Source organism: Salvia miltiorrhiza, chromosome 7, assembly GCF_028751815.1.
Source record: "Salvia miltiorrhiza cultivar Shanhuang (shh) chromosome 7, IMPLAD_Smil_shh, whole genome shotgun sequence".
Lineage (NCBI taxonomy): Eukaryota > Viridiplantae > Streptophyta > Magnoliopsida > Lamiales > Lamiaceae > Salvia > Salvia miltiorrhiza.
In genome coordinates this window covers 503,588-526,332 of record NC_080393.1, presented here as the reverse complement: position 1 = coordinate 526,332, position 22,745 = coordinate 503,588, and the positions used below count along the sequence as shown (strand labels likewise).

General features: G+C 37.2%; 3 protein-coding genes and 1 non-coding gene across 13 annotated transcripts; 3 read left to right on the top strand and 1 right to left on the bottom strand.

Moving 5' to 3' along the window:
* The first annotated feature begins 248 nt into the window (after positions 1–248).
* LOC130991291 (F-box/LRR-repeat protein 4-like) lies at positions 249–9,313 on the top strand. Of its 5 annotated transcripts, XM_057915417.1 has the most exons (4): positions 333–533; positions 4,812–4,894; positions 5,081–6,911; positions 7,186–9,313. In XM_057915417.1, the coding sequence occupies exon 4, from the start codon at positions 7,805–7,807 to the stop codon at positions 9,224–9,226; it is 1,422 nt and encodes a 473-aa protein (XP_057771400.1). In that variant the 5' UTR covers positions 333–533; positions 4,812–4,894; positions 5,081–6,911; positions 7,186–7,804; the 3' UTR covers positions 9,227–9,313. The 5 variants fall into 5 exon arrangements, with proteins under 5 accessions (XP_057771397.1, XP_057771398.1, XP_057771401.1 ...); XM_057915414.1 differs by having other exon boundaries at positions 249–533; positions 4,812–6,911; XM_057915415.1 differs by having other exon boundaries at positions 249–835; positions 4,171–9,313.
* Positions 9,314–10,012: 699 nt separating this feature from the next.
* On the top strand, positions 10,013–10,083 carry TRNAG-GCC (transfer RNA glycine (anticodon GCC)). Its single transcript has one exon. It is a non-coding gene; the product is annotated as a tRNA-Gly (tRNA).
* Positions 10,084–10,199: 116 nt separating this feature from the next.
* LOC130991290 (upstream activation factor subunit UAF30-like) lies at positions 10,200–12,437 on the bottom strand. 2 transcript variants are annotated; one of them, XM_057915411.1, is made up of 3 exons: positions 12,258–12,437; positions 11,124–11,329; positions 10,200–10,534 (listed from the first exon to the last, which is right to left on the bottom strand). In XM_057915411.1, the coding sequence occupies exons 2-3, from the start codon at positions 11,295–11,297 to the stop codon at positions 10,406–10,408; spliced, it is 303 nt and encodes a 100-aa protein (XP_057771394.1). In that variant the 5' UTR covers positions 11,298–11,329; positions 12,258–12,437; the 3' UTR covers positions 10,200–10,405. The 2 variants fall into 2 exon arrangements, with proteins under 2 accessions (XP_057771394.1, XP_057771395.1); XM_057915412.1 differs by having other exon boundaries at positions 11,124–12,423.
* Positions 12,438–15,058: 2,621 nt separating this feature from the next.
* LOC130991288 (uncharacterized) lies at positions 15,059–21,203 on the top strand. 5 transcript variants are annotated; one of them, XM_057915406.1, is made up of 8 exons: positions 15,059–15,418; positions 16,373–16,469; positions 16,701–17,075; positions 17,177–17,266; positions 17,357–19,325; positions 19,417–19,532; positions 19,641–19,753; positions 20,758–21,203. In XM_057915406.1, exons 3-8 carry the CDS (start codon positions 16,727–16,729, stop codon positions 20,863–20,865), a joined length of 2,745 nt encoding a protein of 914 aa, XP_057771389.1. In that variant the 5' UTR covers positions 15,059–15,418; positions 16,373–16,469; positions 16,701–16,726; the 3' UTR covers positions 20,866–21,203. The 5 variants fall into 5 exon arrangements, with proteins under 5 accessions (XP_057771389.1, XP_057771388.1, XP_057771392.1 ...); XM_057915405.1 differs by having other exon boundaries at positions 16,373–16,559; XM_057915409.1 differs by lacking the exon at positions 16,373–16,469.
* Positions 21,204–22,745: the final 1,542 nt, after the last annotated feature.

Sequence of the window (22,745 nt, the reverse complement as noted above, 5' to 3'; positions counted from 1 at the left end):
TTCACAATTCCCAATACACTTTACAACTTTTTCTCCACTCTCAATACACTATACAACATTTTATTAAAACCCGTGCCACTCCCTCCTAGGAAGTTCTTTCATGGACGGAGGGAGTATGAAATAACCAATTAACAAAAAATTGAAATAGATAATGGGATACATAATGATAGAAATTAAAATCATTTTAATTAAAATAAAAATACATAAATTAAAAGTTTATAAAAGTGAAATTACATGAATTGAAAGCTGAATTACATAATTTCAAAGTACTAAAATTACAATATACTATAAAATAAATATAAATAATATTTCAAACATAAATTATAAATATATTTTTATTTTGTTTCAAATTAGTGGTTAAAATTATGAGCTAAATCGAGTGTCATCACACACACTGTATCAGAGGTTGGCAAAAGCTCAACGCCGAGCGGCGATGGCGGAAGTTTTATCCGTCGTTGGATCGAAGCCGCGACCTATTAATACGATTACTATCACGCCGGCCTTCTTCTCATTTCTCAGCCTCTTTTTGTCAGGTATGTTATGCTATGTAGATTTCGAGAATTGATGGAAGATGATTAATTCCTTACCATGGAAGAGTTGGATTGAACTTTCAGCAATTGTGTTGCATAGCTGGTGTTTGCGTTAATGCCTGGCAGAATTTTACCTCTCTCTATATATTATTTTTCACATTAGGACGAGTATTTGCTTGTGAGAATTTACAGTGGCTACTGCACGATTAAGTAAGAAATACTCAAATAATTTATACTGTGTGTGATGCAGATATGCAGCGAAAATGCATAATAGGAAAATGAATATGAAATTGCGTTGCATACATGTCACAGCCCGCAATCCGTAAGGATGGCTTAACCGGGGTTATGACTCGGGAAGGGGATTAAGAAGCGGGGAAAGAAAGGGGCATTTACTTAACAATCAAACATTTTACGAAAAGAGACATTTATTATATAACACTAGGATCATAACTGATCACTTGGGCAAATACAAGACGTTTGTTCGGGAAGGCCCGTCGAAGTGGATTATCAACAAAAGAGTATCATAATTAAAATAAAAACCTTAACATAATCAGAGTATCTTGCAGCGGAAATACGTGTGAGATATACATATGAAGATGTATACTCAAGGTTACATTATTATTTTATGTCAAAAGGTACTTCCGCTCAACTCCACTCCATTCCATCACCCGCTCAACCTGCACATTAGGGAAAACAACATGCAGGGCTGAGTAAAAATACTCAGTGAACATATGCCGAAAACATAACATTTTATATCTTTTATTGAACTGCCAACAGTAACACACAGGGTTTTACTTGAAGGACCCGTGCTTACTAAACATTTTCTTTCATTTCATAAGGTTGGATGCGCATCCCATTTTCAGTCTATATGATCCTTATCTGTTCCTTTTACGCGCCGGGAAGGAGGCCTCCTTCCACGGACGCCAAGACCGGTCGCAAGCGACACACAGTCTCCATGAGTGTACACGTTAACCCTTACTAGCAAACCTTCGTCTAGCGTAGGGTCCGAATTCGATTTCCTTTATAGTTGGCGAACCAACACAGATAGGATGCATACATAAAACATAAACATTTTTGGCAGACAATCATTTCATAAACATTTCCTTTCCTTTCATAAGAACCATTCATCAATTAATCATTTCCATAAACATTTCATTTCATAAGAACCATTCACCATTTGAAATAATACAGTCATATCATGTCATTCATTTCATTTCGTATAAGAGGCCTGTATGCAGGGGATCTCTATATACGTGTTTTAAGAAAGCCCACCTTATTCGTTCCCACAACGGGCGTAGAGTTACTTCCCTCTTTAGCTATCACTTCCCGTCTGGACCTTTATTGACGAAGAATCGATAAATTCGAGGAGAAGTCGTGAAAGAAAGGAAGATAGGTCTCTAAACTAAACTATCTCCTTTAATGATTTTAGGGTTCTAACATCCATATTAATCTTATCTCGTCAAAACCTTAAACTCAAAACATTATCACATAACTATCATTTAGGTTCGAAACTATTTATTCGAACATCAACATGCGCATTAATCATAACTCGTTCTATTTATGTCATCAAGTCAAATATTCCGTCATTTAAAAACAAATCCTATAATATCACATAGATAAATTATATCATCATAGATCATGCTTTCTTATATTTAAAATCATTTAATCATTTTCAAATAATCCATATTAATAAGTCATTTGAAAAGAATTAATTTAAATGAGAGTTTAACTCAAAATATTTTATTTTATAATCCATTTATAAATACTTGAAATAAAGAACTCCATTTAAATAATTAATTTAAAGGTCAATATATAATTAAATTAATCAAGCTCAATTTAAATTAATAATTAAGAGCTCAAATAATTTAAATAGATATAAGCCCAAATTAATTAGATAAATTAAGTCTATCATGTTTTTCTTTGAATAAGGCCCAAACAATTAAATTAAAGAAGCCCAAATATTTAAATCTAAGCTCATCAATTAATTAAATAAGGGCCCAAGTCTCGGCCCAACAACAATTAATAAAATGGCCCAAGTCTCGGCCCAACAACAATTAAATTTCAGCCCAAACATATTGAAGCCCAAGCCCACTTCTCACACTAACCCTAAATAAACACACACTTAAACACATTTTCAGCACACACACATGCGCCTCTCATCTCTCTCTCGGACCTCTCCCGACTCTCTCTGCTCTCTCTCTGATCGGTCGAGTGCGGCGCCGCCTCGCCGGACGTCTCGCCTCTCCCTCTCACCCCCTCGGTCTCCTCTTCTCACTGACTCACACACACACGCACGCAGACACGGCGAAAGCCGCGCCGCCGCGTCGTCCTCCCCTTCGCCGGTGGACAGACGGCCAGGAGCCGCCACCGTCGCCGGAGAGCCCAGGTAAAACCCTAACTTCTTTCATTTTCCCCTTCTTTCCTTTTTAGATTAAAACTGAAAACTCCTCTCTCTCTCTTTTGATTTGGCTGAATCGGAGCAACGGCGACGTCACGGCTGTCACGTTACCGCCGCCGCCGCCGACGACGAGCCACCATGGCTCCGCCGCTGACCGCCGTCTGAAAACAGGTAACTCTAATTTCCTTTCTCTCCTTTTCTTTTTCCTTCCCTCATCCTTTCCCTTTTCTAAATTAAAATCTGAAAACTTATCTCCCTTCCCCCTCTTTGGCAGATCGGAAGCCACCGCGGCTCCGTCGCCGTCCGTTGACCGCCGGCGACGAAGAGTCACCATGGCTGCCCTCTCCCTCTCTCGACTCACACATACAAAACAGGGGTCCAAGCCTCATTTTCAGTTCAAAAAATATAGGATTGTTCTCATACTGTAACTACTCAATTGTAAAGTGTACTCAAGCATATATTCATGTAAATATGAATTTCTTTTCTTCCAATATAAGCTCTCTCTAATTTCAGTTCATATATAGCATATCTTGTAAACACATAAAGAAATATTCAGTAATTGTATGTGGCTTTGGTGGTTCTCTGCACAGGTTTAATGAAATAAGCTTAAGGAGAAAAACCTTAAGATTCTGGTGTATGTTGTTGTCTGAACTTGCTGCAGGAATTTAGAAATGGTGAAGTGGTGAGGTTTGGGTGAAGAATGGTGTAGATTATAAAAGAAAAATGGGGTGGTGAGGATCGTGGAAATGTTGGTATGAACATGAAATTCTTTTTCGGCATATTTAGTATGACTGAAGAATTTCTTCAGCATGCGTAGTAAATTCTTCAGCATGCGTAGGATTTATTCAAATTTAATCATTAAAATATCTAAGAGATTAATATATTATATGATTCCAAACTCTGACACATACAAGACTAATTTTTATTTGAAGTATAAAATCCATTTGGGCTTGTCAATTTAATAAATTAACTAACCACATGGATCAACCTTAGAAATAAATAAAAATTCATTTTTAACACTTCAAGGTTAAATCCTCATTAATAAATTAATGGACTCAAAATATATTTTGAGTGTCACTCATTAAAAATAAAATAAAAATAAATCATCACGTATATAAATCATCAATTTCATATAAGTGTATTTTATTAATGGATGCCGAACCCTAATTATCATAATAAATCCTTAAATCAGTTATTAGAAGATTTTAATCCTCAATTAAAAGTCGGGTCATTACAATACAGATCCAGTTGAAATTTGGATTTAGTTTTTGTTTGCAATTTAACTAGTTTTGCTTGATTCGTATCCCATTGAAATGGTGAAACTGAAGAAATCCTACTCGTGAGAATAAAAATGCCCAATCATACGTCTTATCAATCATGTAAAGTAAATGCCCCTGACGACATGAAATATTTTTCGAAGAACATCAGCATAATATCTGAAAGATGAGTTGGTGTAGTTGTTTTTTAGCAAACAACAAGCAGATGGGGGGCTATGCTATATTATATGGTTGTTCCTCCATTTCTTCTTCAAAAATTTCTCCATAGTGGATGCTCTAATATCGTTAAACCAAGTGATCACTAGCTTGATCCTAATGGTATTTATATGCTCTTTCTCCATTTTCTTGTGCTAGTTGCTTTATTAATATCTATGTTTTGATTTTTAGTTCATGAGTTCTGAATAATCTTCTTGAGAAGTTTCATTTGTCCTTTTTTCTGTAATGCTGCTGCTCTTTTTACAGCATGGAACTGTCTTTATGCTGCAAAAACTGCTCTCATTATCTATTTGTGGGGTGCAATTGTAACATTAGTTCGTTATTTCCTCTGCCATTTTCCTAATTCCTCACCATCGATCAGCCTTTTAATGTGGATCACTTCTTCTCTAGTTGGCCTCTTCTTCACATGTGCAGCATCGCGTGTTTTACCTTTCATAGGGGCTTTGTCTCACCCTGATTGCAACATGTTATTGGTATTCCTCCAGCTGCATTTCTTTTGTTCAAAGGTGCATTTAGATTAGATGACTTGTGGAATTGGATTGAGTGCCTTAGGTTATGGAGCAGTGCTACTTACATCTTCATTTGCATGAATCATGATTAATCTTCTCCCCTGCTGGCTTCTCTGTGTTCACATTCATCCCTCGTTGTCTCGGTTCAAGACGGAAGACATTCGTCTCGCTTAAGCTTTGCAATGGTCTTGGCTTGGAAGCTTTGTTAGGCAATTGGGATTGTGGTTTTAATTAGAATATATTCCCAGAGGTGGAGCTTGAAGCACAACAAAATCTCCATTGCTTTGTGTCCAAGTGCCCCATTCTCGACAAGGTACGAAATCATTTCTTGAGTATGCTACTTAACTATGTCATCAAAAAGATTCATTTTTTTTTCTGATCCTTCGAAAAAAAGATTCATTATCTTCACAAAAAGATTGGAGGCTTTGATTCGATTGTAGGACTTGATGAAAATCAATGGTGCTCTTGTGTGTGGGTGTGTTAAATAATACTGTAGTAACTTCTAAGGAATGATTGCTTATCAACGATGATTATGCTGAAGATAGGAAGAAAATGTTGAAAGACATGGGATGTGACCTGGTGTTACATCTCCTCTTTTTGTTCCACTAATGCAAGTTATGTGAAATAGAATAATATAGACACAAATATGCTGGTGCGCTTAAATGGGGACCTTCTAAATCTTTTGAAATGAAATGTTGTTTTGCTTTAAAAGATTTAGCAAGTGAGTGTCAAGTCATGTTGATGTTTTATCCAAGTTGAGTTACAACTCACAACTCATTTTATTTACCCTGCACGCTATGTGTTGCGCGTCATCTTGACTATAACCAAAATATACATTTGAAGGGATAATTGATCTAGTTTGTCTCATTTATAATACTCCCTCCGTCCCGTGAAACTTGAGTAATTTTTTTTAGGCGCGAATTTTAAGAAGTGAAGTAGTATTTTGTGTGTTAAGTGTAGTAGTGAAAAGGTGAATAAAATGAAAAATTTTTGCCATATAAAGAAAGTGCTCAAGCTTTGCGGAACAACCCGAAAAAAACTACTGCTCAAGCTTCGCGGAACGGATGGAGTAATACTTTCTATAAATAATATGTGGTCCTTAAACACATACTCTTACCATCTTATTTTTAAATCTATGTGTCAATTTCTACTGTGCCATTTAAAGTGGGACGGAAGGAGTAATACTTTTAGGTAGCGTTGCAATAGACAGACAACTTTAGGATGCATTCTCTATGACTATGATGGAAAACAAGTGATTAATGTTTGAGGTCAAACGTCTCAGATTCGAGTTCACTATAATATGATCTTTAAAATCTATGTTTATACAACGAAGAAAAAGAGATGGAATATATATTTTTACAATTTTTCGTTCTTCTCACATTCCATAAGGTGGATAATTTTTCTCAAATACGATGATTTAATTTCGAGTTCCAGTGGATTCAAATCTGAAATCTTTGACCTTAAACATTAATTATTCTATCATTAAACCAACACACGATGCCAGCATCTCCTTTCTCTCTCTTTCATTTTAATTCACTACAATATCTCGTTCAAAAAAAAAAAATCATTACAATATGATCAAGGTTAGTAACATGGATATCAAAGGAGCACCAGTGATGACTGATGGTTTTAGCGTTTCTTAGATTTTTATATCTATGATTGATTTCCTAAAACCTGTCTGAGCACCTTATTTTTTGTATTTGATCTAATTAAATTTTTGGTTTAAATCAAATACCCCAAGTCAACGTATATATATCTACTTTAAAATATCAAATTATGGCAAATCACCCGTCACAGTTAATACAAAATTTTCTCATTCAAAAATCAAAATCAACAATTACTCACAATAATTAAATTTCCTTTTTTTTTTTAAAAAAAAAGAACAATAATTAAATTTCCTGTTGACTTATAATACTATTACCATAAAATAATTCCAATTACCAAAGAGGATAAACACTTAATTATTTTGGTATTAGGAAATGTATTACTCCCTCTGTCCGCCAAAAGTATTCCACAATTACTATATTTGGCGTCCGCAAAAAGTATTCCACTTTCCTTTTTAAGTCATGGTCCCACCATCCACCTTTATATTTTATTCTTACAAACACTCTTTATTTACAAAAAACTCACTCCAAATTCAATCTCAACCACACATCTCATAAAGTGATGGGACCCTTTCTCCACTACATCAACATCATCTCCAATTTTATTAAACTCCGTGCCCAACTAAAGTGGAATACTTTTGGCGGACGGAGGGAGTACTATTTACCTTGCTACTCTATTTCCTAGTTTGGAGATTTTAAATTTTTAATCATGACACTTTTTCGAGGCAAAAGATGTAATATGTGAGTAGATTCATATATTAGAAATGTTTTTAGTTTTGACCCCTTTTTAATGCACTTTTACTTATCCAAATGAACAATAATATTATTTGGACAAAATATATTTAAATAAAAAATAATCAAATATATAAAAAATTAATTTACTTAAATCTTTTGGTTTTAAAAAAATAAATTATTGTATTATCCACTTTTTTTATTTTTAATGTACAAAAATTACACAAAAAATTACAACAAATTTAAATAAGTATAAAATTTAGAAAAATAACTACAAATGTGAACAAAGCAGTAAAATTAACTAAATCTTCTTTTATTTTAAATAAAAAATTAAATAAATTCATTTTTATCATGTTTTTTTGTCTAGATATATTTGATCTAAATAGCGCTACTAAAAAATGCAAAATGTTAGGTAAAATGTAGACTTGTTGTATTGAATAGTCAAATTCAACGTCATAACATCAAATCCTCAATTATAAAAAAAGACTAAAACTACAAAATCAATCCCAAAAAAAAGAAAGACACAAAAATCTTCAAAATGGACACGCATCTCTGCGATGAGCTCCTCGAAGAAATCTTCCGCCGCCTCCCTCCGCCGTCCTCCGCCGCGGTCTCCCTCGTCTCCAAGCGGTGGCGCCGCCTCCTCCACTCCTCCACCACCTCCCTCTCCCTCAATTTCCCCCCTCCCTACAACCCCACCACCATCACATCCTTATCCACTTTCCTCTCCCACCATCCTTATCTCTCCTCAATCTCTCTCTCCGGCGGCGGCGACCCGCTCCTCCTCGCCGTGGCCGATTCCTGCCCCAACCTCCGGCAGCTCCGCCACCCGAGCGATCCCGTTTCCCCCTTCGCCCTCTACACGCTTTCAGCTTCTTGCGTCCATCTCTCCTCCATCTCAGTTTCTCTCTCTAGACCTCTCTCTTTCCACTGGCTGCCCTCTTTCGGTTCATTGAAATCGCTGTCTCTTTCCTTCACCGGCACATCGACGGAAGCTGATAATCTTGAAATTGAAGAAAACAGAGACGCTTTTGATTTGGAATTGGATTTGGAGAGCCTCTCCCTGCGTGGGATTTTGGCCGGAGACAGCGGGCTGAGCTGTTTGTGGAGAAACTGCAAGAATGTGAAGAAATTGCAGCTCAAGAGCTGCGAAAGCGTCGGAGATTCCGCTTCGTTTTCGAATTTTCTGAAATTCTTGAACGGTATTCAAGAACTCGAGCTAAGAACTTGCAGAAGCATCGTCGATTCGGTGCTGCTGAAATTAGCCGCCGACTGCATCTCTCTGCAATCGCTGCTGGTCTACGACGGCGGCAGCAAAGAGGGCCTCCTCCGCTTCATCAATCAGAGCAAATGCAGCTTGAAGAAACTCGATCTGAGGTTGCCCCTCGATCTCGACAACTCACATTTAATAGCCTTATCCGAAAACCCCAATTTCAAAAATCTGAAAACCCTAAGATTGGAGAGCTGCTGCCTCGTCAGCGGCGAAGGGCTGAAGGCGGTGGCGAGGGCGATCGGCGATGCGGTGGAGGAGCTGGCTCTGATAAACTGCGACGTGGTGGAGAGGGAGGCCGGGCTGCTGGCGGCGCTGGGGCAGGAATTGGGGAAATTGCGGAGGCTCGATCTGTCGCACAACGAGATGATGGCGGATAAGGATCTGGTGTCGATGGTGGTGTCGTGTGATGGATTGGAGGAGGTGCGGCTGAGGGGCTGCGGCAGATTGAGCGACGCGGCGGTGGTTGCGATGGTGAGGAGTTGCCGGAATTTGGGGGGAGTTGATGTGAGTTGCTGCGGTGGGATCGGAGGGGAAGGGGTGGAGGCGCTGGTGGTGGAGGCGGCGGCGGCTTTGAGGAGAGTGGCGGTGGAGGAGAGTAAAGTTACTGGGCTTGCGAAGATGGTGGCGCCAAAGAAATGTATACACTTTGTTTCTTCATCGATTGGTTTCTCTTCGAATTTTTTGTGATTTTGTGTGAATTTATTATGTGGAGAATTAATCTGTTTGGAAATTGTGGATACACTCGTTTTAATTAATTTTACAGTATTTTATTTCTTTGATTTTTTACATACTTAGATGGATTTGGATGCGGTGGCATGACATAAATATGATCACGTGAAAAAATTGAAACGTCATCGTTTTAGGTTGCTAACCAATTAGAGGACCTAAAATTCTTTTATCCCAATTTCGTTTCCTCCCAATCCCTGATTATCTAATTGAAATTATGGTAACAAAAGTGTTTTCATCGATTCTTTTTTGTCGCATTTTCTTGTCAGCTTCAATCCTCTTGCTTTCTCCGATTCAATGCATTAATCCTTGATTTATGACATAATTTAGTTATATGATAATTTTAAACTCAAATGAGACGCGTAGGATTTCTGATGATCATTTCAACACCAAGTTTGGCCGGAAAACGATGAAGTATGCATATTCAATTTTAATTTCATTTAATTGGTGAATTACGTAGCAAAAAAGAAATAAAATTGTTCCAATAACAAGTCTAAGGAAGCGTTTGGTTTGAGCGATAAGGCATGATTGATAAAATAATTCACCTTAATCAAGTGTTTGGTTTGCATAATTGAGCCTGTGATTGATAACTCGGTCCGTATCTAATCGCTTAAATGAGTGATTATTTATCACCCTAAAATTGAGTGAATTATTTAATCACCCCTCCAATTCTATTAATCTTATTTATCTCATCCACCAAATCGAACACCTATTAATAATATTACAATAGTGAATGGTGAATAAGAAGCACCAGTGGTCTAGTGGTAGAATAGTACCCTGCCACGGTACAGACCCGGGTTCGATTCCCGGCTGGTGCATATATTTATTTTTTTATTTTGTTGATTTTTCCTTTTTCTTACTCTGTAAAAAATGCTATACTAAATTTCTTGCTACTTAACAAACACTGATCATTAGCAAACACTGATGCCAAAGGTTTCACAATCTTTGAAATTATTTGCTCATCAATAAAAGAAGAGAACTACAAGAACATATATAAATATAATGCTTTCTGCCAGCCAATATTTTTAAAGGGCAAAAAAGAAAAACAGATGTGATATTACTAAAACTGAAATCCAACACTCCAACCAATATGGAAACAGATTCTAATGAATCTTGAAAGAAAATCTCAACTTCCAGGAATCACTTAGGCTGCTTTGGAAAATGCAGCTTGATCAACGGGGGAAGTTCGGTGAGATCGATCGTGGACTTGCCCAACAGAATGCTCTTCAGCTTCGGATCGCAGTTGACTACGTTTCTATTGACTGGATCCTGTAGGAAAGGAAAAGCATTGGCTATCGAGGCAAAGATCGCAATGTGATTAAATTTTGCAAGAAACTCAAGCAGTTTATTACTACAGCCAACAAAGGAATCGTGCTGATTTTTATGATTTCTCTATCACAAACAAAGACAGCAATGTATCTGACACCATCATTTGAATTGAACAGTTGCTAATCAACACATCAAAGTCATGTTAAGACGATGCTCGTGCTATCATTGGCTATTTTTGTGGACATATCTAAAGATGGAAGTTGGATTTCACTATATGAAGAATTTCAACGCGTTGTGAAAGAGAGGTATTATTTAGGAACAGAGACCTTTCGAGAAATAACGCTTGGAATTTCATTCTAAAACTCCCCTTTCACCCAACCTGATAGTAGAACTAATAACTACAAGCACAAGGGATCTTTCCTATATCATACCCTCAGAAAACGAGACAGAACGAATATGAAAACACAACAGTAGAAGAGCACAAACTTCATATTATAAACGTTGGATAATAAGTGGACACAACCAATAACAGTTATCATAAAAAATAGGCGAGTACGAATGTTATGATGATGTGGATTTGGGAGCTGACCTGGAGATTGTTGTCCCTGATATAACCCCAAACGCGCTTAAAGCAACCGAGCTGTGAACTCTGAGACTGGCCCATGAAATCTCTAAGCACGGTGGGCAAATTCACAATGTCAATCAAATTTGCAACTTTCTTGGGATTGTCTGCAACAGCCTTTTTCAACCTTTGTGGAAGCATTTTCCCCAAGTTTACTAGTATATTTCAAGCACCTGCAGCCCCCAAACAGTTGCAATAAAACCATCAACATCATCTATTGTTATACAGCACGGTCGATCCATGCGTAACTGATATTATGTGCTCCATACTTGGTCACTCAAACTACCATATCCCAAAATGATTTGCTTGAATTTGTAGAAAAAAGAGTCGTAATCAAATCAAAGCATCTTGATATAATCGAAGCAAAAAGGTCATAACTGTCTCATTTCAAACTCCTTCAATTCAACTGACCATTTTCTTAGGACGACATTCAATTGCAGTCCAGTATATAAATCAATCGTCAATCAAAACTATGCACGCGCGCGCACACACACACACACATAACTCAATTAAAAACTAGCAGCCTAAGCCATTCCACAAATTAAATCTTAGGTGACTTAGAGAGTAGCTAAATCTAGCAACGTATTCGAGAGTTTCATCACAGAAACCCAATAGGAAGGAGAGCAGCTTGAAAGCTTCACCTAGCAAGATGTTTACTGACACACATCAATTGCAGTAGCAAATGTATATAGAGTCATCAAATCCAAACTTTTAAGGGCCATCACAGTATACAACCAACACAAATCAACATCACATCTTATAGGCTCTTTTCACCAAAAGATCAAAACTTAAACAATTAGAATCCACAACTAACTAAGAGTTGCATTATTGAATATAAAGATGAAAAATATGAAAAGTAAGTTAATCCCAAATCCGATTCCCCCTCCCCTCAATTTCTTAATTTTTTTTTGCAGCCCTTCAATTAATTCCCTCAAAACCCTATCTTTCTGCAACTCTTCTTGACAAACACTGCTTTGAATCGGTCGAGAGAGGGAGATGGGCATTTGCAAATTGGGTTTTTGTTGGATTATTGGAGCTGTTAAAGAATTGATAAAGCATGATTGATTGGCAATAAGAGATGAGCTGTGAAATGGGTATTACCTGAACTCACAGCAGCTGCCTGATTCTGATTGTGAAATGATTGATTGTGAATTTTTAACAATTCAACCGTGAAAAGTGAAAATGAAAGTTCGAATTTACTTCCCTCAAAAAAAAAAAAAAAAAAGAAAGTTCGAATTTACAATTCATCACACAGGGCCAGCCCTTCTGCGCAGGAAGGGGCAAAGGCTTGGGCTCTAAATTTGTGGGTCCTAAATTTCAAAAAAAATCCTAATTTTTTAAACATGAACTTTTAATAATAATATAGTTTGAAATTTTAAGACTCCAAAATTATTATATTAAATGATGGTCATTTATATCGATGATTTAATATTATTTGTTCAAACTAAATTTAATTATTATTATTGCTATATAGTACTCCCTCCGTCCCACTCCAATAGGCTCGCTTTCCTTTTTGGGACGTCCCACTCCAATAGGCCCAGTCTAAAATTGGAAATAATTAGGGCTTTAATAAAATTCAATAGTTACTTAATTAAAGGAGATATACCCCTTAATCTACTCATTCAAAATAATTTCACTTCAGATTTTTCCCCTCTCTCTCTCCGGGAACCTTCCCCTTCCCCTTCCCCCTTGCCCTTTCCGTCAACTTCCCCACCGCCGCCGTTCTCAGTCACCGCCGCCCCCTCCCCCTTCTCTATCTCAACCGCTGACTCTCCAGAGCTCCTCCGCTTCGCCGTCGTCTTCCTCCTCCTCATCCTCCAGCGGCTCCTCCTCCGCGGCATCTTCTTCGTCCTCCTTCTCGGCCAGCAGCAGCGCCGACGAAGATGAAGAAAACGACGCCAATCGCGGCGAAGTGAGGTCCGGCCACACAGATCCGCCGCCGCCTCAAGCCGCCTCCTCTCCACCCTTTTCTTCTACCTCTGCCGCCGTCTCTAGCGGCGAGCGCCTCCACCGCGTGTACCGCCTTCACCGCCTCTACCCTCCACCGCATCTTCGGTCTCCACCGCCTCCATCAGCCTCGTACACCGGGATCCCCAGATCTGGTGAGGGAGACGATGATTTCTTAGAGTGGGTTGCAGATCTGGGTTCTTGATTTGTTGCTATAAATGAGTTCTTAGAAATTTTCATGAAATGGGTAATTATCAATTGATTTTCGTTGATTTTTGTGAAATGAGTTATTGTTTCTTGATTAGTTGGAGCAATTTTCTGTTCTTGAATTTTTTGGAATTTTCTCTCATAATTTGCTGAATTGTTCCCTGCTCAATTTGATCTTCCGTTTTGCCCTAACGCCGGAGAAGCACCTTCTGGCTTTGATCGGAGATGGTTTCACCTGAGAACACGAATTGGCTCTACGATTATGGCTTCGAGGATATCACTGTTCCAGATGCCAATTTCGCAGGCTTTTCTTGGCATGTTCAAGCCCTAACTGGCTCGACGAATGCTAGTGTCGAATTGATGGATCATTTGGAGAATTTGACTCGCAGAAAGAAAATTTGCTGAATGATTTTTGTGAAATGGGTTCTTGATTAGTTGTTGCTTGAAAAACTTGAAGAATAATGAATTTCGGCAGTATATGATGAAGAAAGGAAGAAAGGATTTCTGCATTTAAATGATGAAAGTAATCAAATGAGATTAAGGAAAAATAAGGGAACAGTTAAATCCTTAATTATTGGTGGACCACATCATTTACCTACTAAAAATTGAGTTTCTTAATCTCCGTGCCGAAATGAACTGGGCCTATTGGCCTGGGACGGAGGGAGTACTCATTAAGTTGATAATATTGTTATGATACATTGTTTTAAATAAAATACTAGTATTCGAATTAACATATTTTTTTTTGTTATCAATTTATATAACTCATAAATAATGATATTTTCATATTTTCATATGATTTAAGATTTTTAAAATAACTAAATATATCGTGACCCGTGCATCGCACGGGAGAACACAATAGTTGATTTTAAAGATTTATTTTTTAAATTGTAAGTGCTATTAATGTGTTATAATTAGAATAAAATGGTTAGGTGACATTGTTGATTTTGTTAAAACTACGAATTATTTTTTTAAACCTTTTTATTATATATAGTATCCAATTATTGTAGCCTCAACAAAATGATTTTTCCCATTAAAATTGAGGTATTAAAAATACTTGATGAAGATGTTATTAATGATTTTCACCTAAGAATCTAAATTTTTATAACTATTTAATAATAATTTTTTGATTTATTACCCTTTATAGATTAAAGTTATATAATCACATCAGAGGATTACCCACTATCTCTAATAAATAACAAAAAAAAAAATCAATTTCATTTCTTAAATAATTCAATTTTTCGTTTTGGCCTAAACCCTCTGAAACGCCACTACAAAAAAGTTTCTATTAGTGACATGAGAATGGGGCTTGGTAGTTAATACACGTCTCATAAAAAATAGTGGAGTTTGAAAATGTAATTATTAGTGATTAACTATATCATCAAATATTACTAATTTTTATGACACGCATAATAACTACCAAATCTCGTGTTATAGGTGATTTTTTTTTGTAGTGCGTACATAATTAGAACCTACACAATCCCATCAAGAGGACCACAATATTCTAATCTTTCTAAACACCTCGTGTTAGGAGTTTTTAAAATTTAATAAAGCTCTTAATCATTGATTAAGGGATGAAGAATCATTCCGATAGAGACTACCAAGTCCCACTACTTTATTATACTACAAATAAAGTCCTCTTAAAAATTACCAAAATCAGATGAATATAGTTAATTAATAGCACCATGTACACATCTCCTAACTGCAGAATCACAAAACTGTTAGGCAAAGTACAAAACATCTTTAAACTCTGCACTTTTTTATTATGATTAAATTAAATAATGTTGTTTGATCATTGCATACACCAACTATTTAATACTCCTATATAGACGACTGGGATACCGTTATCCACGTGGCAGCCTCTCAGCCACTTGCCCTTTGGCTCCCAAACAGTTCTGGCAGACTTCTTTCAATGGGTTGAGAATCTTTTAGATCCAAAGCGACTGCCTTCATGATTCTTGATTTCTGCTTCTTTGTCTCCCACTATCTGTGTTTGAGATAAATGCTTTATCTTTCTGATTTGGGCTCTCTGCGTTTATGGTAAGAGAGAGAGAGAGAGAGAGAGAGAGAGATGGTGTGATTCAACTGCAATGAGTTGTGGAGAGAGAAAGGTATTGTATCTGCTTGATATATACTGATAATAATTCTTGCTTTTTTTGGCATGAAAGCACATGTATGGAATATTGATATTTTGCAGAAAAAAGTCATTCTTGATTGTTGAGGTTTTATGGATAACTCTTTGACAAGACAAGATTTTTTTTGAGATGCATGTCTGTAATTTAAGAACCCAGTATTCCCCATATTTTGGTTTTTTTTTTAGGTCTTAATATGTTAGGTTTTCACTTCAAGCATATAGAGTATATTTATTCAAAATCCCTACATGATTATCAGATCTTGCTGGTTGAATTGTTTTAGTGTCTATTGTTGGTTTTTTCATGCTGCTAGTGCTCAAGCTTAGTTATGAGCTGTGTATGTGTGTGTGTGTGTGTGTATTTAGTTATTGAGAACATAATAGTAAGAAGAAAATAATAATCAGGGATGTTTTGGGATTAGAACTGATCATGATATGCTTGCCCCTTTTTACAAAAATTTTGTGGGATACTGTTTTTTTAAGTTCATCTAGCTCCAGAAGCAATGATAATAATTTACTGAATGATTTTTTGTGGTGATTATTGGAGTTGAAATAATGCTCTCATTTTAATGTAATATAATAGATTTAGGGAGTATTTACTTTCGAGGATTAGTCTTGATAGATAAAAACAGTAAGGATAATCCTTTGTTTACTTTGATGGATCGAAACTTTGGGATATCCAAGGCCCTTGATTGTTTATACTCATTTTAAGCTAGTTTTACTTGATTCTTATCCCACTGAAAGGGTGGGATTGTAGAAATCGTAAATGCCCCCTTTAGAAGAATGTTAGTTCCAAGCATTATATATAGGCCATACGGTTAATCTAAAGTTAATGATTTCATGTGTGATGCTAATTTCTTGTTGAGTATAGTTTTTAAGCTTCCCTATAAGGATTGCTGATGAGTTTGTCACCATGAATATAAACGCGTTGCAGGATTTTGTGGTGAGACGAAGCTGAGAATGAATAGAAGTGATGAAGATATTGATTTGAGGCTTGCTTTGGGTTCTAGAAACTACAGTGTAGACACGAGGTTGAATAGCAGTTTAAGCTAGTTTTGCCTGATTCTTATCCCACTGAAAGGGTGGGATTGTAGAAATCGTAAATGCCCCCTTAGAAGAATGTTAGTTAAGCATTATATCCATACGGTTAATCTAAAGTTAATGATTTCATGTGTGATGCTAATTTCTTGTTGAGTATAGTTTTTAAGCTTCCCTATAAGCACGGCCATGAGTTTGTCACCATGAATACAAACGCGTTGCAGGATTTTGTGGTGAGACGAAGCTGAGAATGAATAGAAGCGATGAAGATATTGATTTGAGGCTTGCTTTGGGTTCTAGAAACTACAGTGTCGACACGAGGTTGAATAGCAGCTCGGGTGCAGGTGTAAATGCAGACTCACCAGTGGACATGCCATTTGCAGCATCCGACCCCTTGTCCGAATTAGTATGGTCGCCACACAGGGGTTTGTCTCTCAAATGTGCTGATCCGGGCTTCCCCGGTAACAGAGCTTTTCTGACTTGGAGGGAAAACGCAGACGAGAATTTAACATCACGGGATATTAGGCTAGGTAGTGCAGGGGAGGCAATGCTCGACGAGGCTACTGGATTGAGGTCTTCCGGAGGCAGTGCTAGCTACGGTATACTTAGTCGTTTCTTGCATCCTTACCTGCATCTTTTCTATTGATTGCTGATTAAGAGCTTCTTTGCAAAAAAAAAAAATGTGATGGCTATTGTTTAGGTGGAAGCAAGGGTGGTTTAGCCGATAAAGCGATCACTGCTGATGCTACTATTCAGCAGGGTATTGCTGAAAGCAGCAAGATGAATGCAGGTGAATTTTGCTGATGTATCACTTTGTTCGTTTAGTTGATCATCGTGTTTTCGTGTCGTTTCATCCAATGGGGCTCTTGGTTGTTTTCAGAACTTCATACTGATCTAGTGGAGGCAGGGCACGATAGGAAATCAGAGACGGCGATAAACTGGAAGTTCCCTAGTAATCTTCTTAGAGGTAGACTCGAAAGGGATGCTTCTAGAAGTGGCGTTAGGGGCTCGGCTGTCCCTATCCGTTCCGAGCCTCTGACAGCCAAGGTGTCTGAAGCTCTGGTTTGCTCGCTTCCGAACTTGCAAGCACGTTATCAGGTAGACGATGAGGTCACATCAGCCTCCTCAGATGTGCACAAGACTAAAACTGATGCAGCAGCTCTGTTGATCCCTTCTCCCACTTTGGTGAACGTGGAGTCGTCTGCTGAAAATGACTTGGGCCATCTGGCTGCAAACGAGGCTCGGAGTTTAGGAGAGGCGGAGCTGCCACGAGAGGATCCTCTTCCTGTCGACATAGCTCCTACGAGTAGCAGGATCTGCTTGTACCAAGGGAAAGGGAAAGGGAAAGGGAAAGGGAAAGGGAAAGCCTCATCTGATGGAGATAAGTATGGAAGATCGTCGTCTAATGATGATGACGACAGCCACAAGACCGTGGAGAGTTGTAGTAGTGCCGGATTGTTCCCAAAAGGCGTAAAGAGACGGCATGATGATGATCAAGAGCAGGAATTAGGAAGCAAAAGGGTGAAAAACTATCTTCAAGATAGCTCTTTCATGAAATGGATATCAAACATGGTCAAGGGTCTCTCAGATTCTAACAAAGAAGAGCCTTCTCTGCTCTCTCTCACGCTTGCTCGTTCCAACAATGTCTGCAGTTACGATCTTCAGGAGAGTTTCGTATGCAACAAAGCAACCGAGTTTGCAAAGCCGAGGACGGGTTTCCAAAATGTATTTCAGTCCTTGTACTGCCAAACCAGCAGGAAACCAATCTCCGGAGCAGAGAAGGATGGCCAGTTCGTGGCAGAGTCTCGCGAGCTTATGGTTGCTGATAGGAAGTTACTCGACAAAAGTCCGGAGCCGTGTAACAGAAACAGCGACAGCCCTTGCAAGCAGATTATTCTTTCTGATCAAGAAGCTACTCCACATGTATCCAAGAGTCCAGTTAAACCATGGATATTTTCAGCAGATTATCTTACTCGAAATCCTTCTGAATATAGTAGGAAAGTAATCGAGGGCAAGCCGTCTGGTTCATTGTGTAGAAAGGCAGACATCCCTTTGCCAATGAGTAGTGTTCCTGAAAAAAGTAGGCCTCTTCCTAGTTTGTGGATTACGCGTCTTTATACCAAAACTGCTCAGTTTGAAAACTCCAACTCTGAAAACGACGTTTCCTCCTCTGGTAAGAAGGCTTCGGAGGCGAGGGATGATTGTGGTCGAGACCAGGGTCATGCTTCAGAATCTGTTGATCTCGAGTTCAGTCATAAACAGAGCACTATGCAGCCTTTCGAGGAACTGAGAAGCTCGGAGGCGATGGCATCGGTGTTTGCCAAGCGACTGGATGCCCTCAGACACATTATGCACCCTTCGGGAAGGAGAAGCCCTCCAACGTTCCCACTAACGTGTTTCTTCTGTGGTAGCGTCGGCCATGATCTACGTAGATGCCCAGAGTTAACCGATGCTGAGCTCGAGAATCTCCTTGTGAACACCAGCTCATTTAACAGGGTGGATGGATCCCCTAGCTTTTGCATTAGATGCTTCCAGCTTGATCATTGGGCAATCTCGTGCCCCTCGGCACCCTCACCAGCTAATAGACGATCACAGCAGAAGGCTGCTGCTGTCGAGCTACAAACTAGTAGCCGTCTGCAGCCTTCTGCTGATGATCGTACGAGAAAATTTGCTGGTGAGGTAGATTGCAGCAGGAAACCAGTCTTTGGTTCCTTTCTCCAAAAGAGAAATTTGTCGATTTCAGGAAACATTCTAAAGGACAAACAAATATGTAAACTTTTCGACGCTCAACAGGAGGAGGTGTTTCGTGTAATAAGGAGATTGCGCTTGTCTCGTGCCGACGTTCTCAGGTATCAAAATCTTCAGACAACACCTTCTGATAAAGCAACTGTTTTATGAAGATAGGAGTCTTGAAAATATTTGGAATGTTGTTTGTCTCAGATGGATGGATTCTGACGTCTCTTTGTCGCATTTAAACGGTTTTTTCTTGCGTCTGCGCCTCGGAAAGATGGAAGGGGAGCTAGATGGGACTGGATATTATGTTGCTTGTATTACAGGTATGTAATCTCTGTTAAATATGAGACCATAACACACAGTTATGTCCAAAAAAGTTTGTAGTTGTAATAATTTTCTTGATATTTCTTGTTTGTGTTTCTCCCAAATAGGAGACTCAATAGAGAATATTGGTTGCAAATCCAAGAAATCTGTGTTGGTAGATGTTGGAGGGCTGAAATCATCTGTTGGGAGTCAGTATATCTCCAATCATGATTTTCTTGAGGTTAGTTCATTTACTAAGATTTTTTTGATAATTTATTGAGATGATGTTATTTACTTATAAAGTGTGTATTCTTACAAATTTTGATATACTTACGATGAGGATCGATATGTTGCTCACTATTCGTGAGAACCTTTCATGAGCACCGCTTACATTTAGGTCCACACGAACATTTTTCTTTTTAAATTGTTATCGGGATTGATTTGTTCTTCGTAATAGTTGTTTGGGGGAGTATAATAAAAGTCGATATAAGACGATGAAGCGCAGTCTGTTGGTAAGACGCTTCCCCTCCAACCAATAGGTCGGGGATTCGAGTCACCCTAGGAGCTAGAGTGTGAGTGAGTTTTTTCCTTTCTTTGGTTGTAATAAATTTTAAAAAAATAAAAATAAAAGTCGATATAAAAAATAAGAATGCTGACGTGGACTAAACGTGAGCGGTGTTCACATATGACAGAGGACATACCCGTCCTCTTCTAATGATATTCTTATTTATTTTTAATTTATGATGATAGTTTTGTAAAATTTAATGTATACATATATATAGGTCTAAGTTATTGGATATAAGATATGAGTAGAAGACCTTTCGTGAGCACAGATCATGTTTAGTCCACTTTAATTGCTATAGGTTTAAGTTGTTGTTTTATACATTTATTTTGATTCTAATACCTCAAAAATTGCTATAATTAGCATCGTTATTTTTATAAATTACATAAAAATCAAAAATCGATTTGTTGCTTTTATTCATTTATTTGAAGTTAGTTTGTATAATTGATGACATCAACAATCTCTAATGCATTGGAATTCAAATAAATGTATTTGAAACAAAAGAGAACGATGTTAAAGTGAATTAAACCTGACCGGTGCTCATGGAAGGCGAGCGCGTATAACTTCTTTATAAGATAAGGATCTTTTTATGTACAAGTTCTTCAAAATTGTACCAAAATTTGTCTATTTTTTATTATTGAATCTAGAACTTTTACTTACTATTTTGGTGGTCTATTTTGCAGGAAGAGATCAAGGGTTGGTGGAGCAGAATAGTGAAAACTGGTGGGAAGATTCCTTGTTTAGATGAGTTGAAGTCAAAATTTGAAAGTAGAGAATGTTTAGGTTTGTAATTAATAATTATTAGTCCCTTAAGAAAATTTTGACAGTGGAAGTAAATAGGCTTTGATCACTTTACTTATGTGAAGCACTTGTGTTGTAAGAAAATAAAAAATTAGGGTATTTTTGGATGTGTTTATACTGCTGGAAAACATTACTACTTTGTTTGCTTGTAATAGTGCTTGTAAGCCTCATTGATTTGAAAATCATAGTGTCAATCTTTCTTTCTTCTCCTCGATTGAAGCTTCGAGGAAATCCATGTATCTTCTCGAACTGTACCCATCGATTGAAAATGTTGTAATTTCTTTTCGTTATTAATGGTTGAAAAAAATATTATCATCCTCGATATACACGATCAAAGTATCATTCATTCACTTATTTTTAATATGATTTCGTGAATCACTCTTGACAATCTTTCATGCAATTCTGTCGAAATGGGGAAGAAGAAAGAGGCGGGCCCCTCTGTCCTAAATGTTAAGTGTGAAGACATGAACTTCTTTCTTTTTTAGTCTCTCTTTCTCTTTTCATACATATAAAAAAAGTGAAAAAATTGGGGGTGGACTCCAGCCCACCCAAGCCCGTGTGTAGCTCCGCCCCTGCATGCACGTGTGTGTTGACTTAACGCTATTTAAATTTAATGTTGTATCATTACTAAGGAAAATTACTTCATGCATTTGCATTATTGTTTTTAGCAAAATATTGTGTACATCTAGGTACAATATAATTAGCTCAATTCAATGAAATATAATTATATCAAATAAAATTAGCTCAAATGTTAAAAATTGAAATATCCCAAAATTTGAGTTAATCTTAATAAATAATGAATTAGTCTATACTATTTTTATTTTTATTTTTATGGTAAACCTCAAATTAATAGAGAAAGATGACGTATAAAACCAATAAGTATAAGTGCAAATGATGCAAATGAAACTGATCTATCTTGTCAATAACCAACTTTCTTAAACATTTTGGGTCACAACTCACAACAAAAATTATCTTTTATGTATCCAATAAACTTTCGTTATCTTTTGAGAAATTTCTTTTGGCTGCTTTTTATGATTTTTAGTCAAGTCACAAAAAGCAAAACAAAGCCCATTTTGAACACACAAAACCAATTTCTTTTTTCCAAATTGTGAAGCCTTTATTGATCATAACACTGCCTTTTCTCATTCAGGATACTCAAGTAGTCTCTTCTCCTCTTTTGACTATTATTATTATTATTATTATTATTATTATTATAGGAGTAATATAATATTTGTATGATGGTTTCAATAATGGACTTCAAATTGATAGGTAAGAAAAGCTGCTAAAATAAAATAGACGGCTAATTAAACGGGATTTTCTTGTGATTAGACGTTTAATTTGTAAAATTAAATGAATCTACGTTTTGAATATATGATCTTCGTATATCTACTTTCTCAAATTCGATTTTCGATCAATAGAAATAGTAGTGAGTTGGTCACTTGAAAGTGAAGTTATAGATAAGTGGATAAATATCATCAGAGCATTGGCAACGCCCTTACTCGAGTGCCTACTCGAGTAGGGCGTTGCAGGGGGCACCTACTCGAGGGATACTCGAGTCTTCGAGTATGCACAAACGGGGGGAGAGGGAAGGCGTGTGCAATGCACGCGCCTTAATTTAATAAAAAAAATAGAGAAATTCGAATTTTGATTGTTTTCCTCGATATGCGTGCTTTGACCGACCGTTTCCATTTTTTTTTTAAATTTTATGTAATTTTTTATGATGTTTTAGGTGTTTTTAAATTTTATGTTTAATGGCGTATTTAACTATTAGAAAAATATGTTATTTAAATTTGAGCAATTAAATTTAAATGAAAAACATAAAAATCAAAACTAATGTTATCAAGTAGGCTATCAAGTAACCCTAACGCAG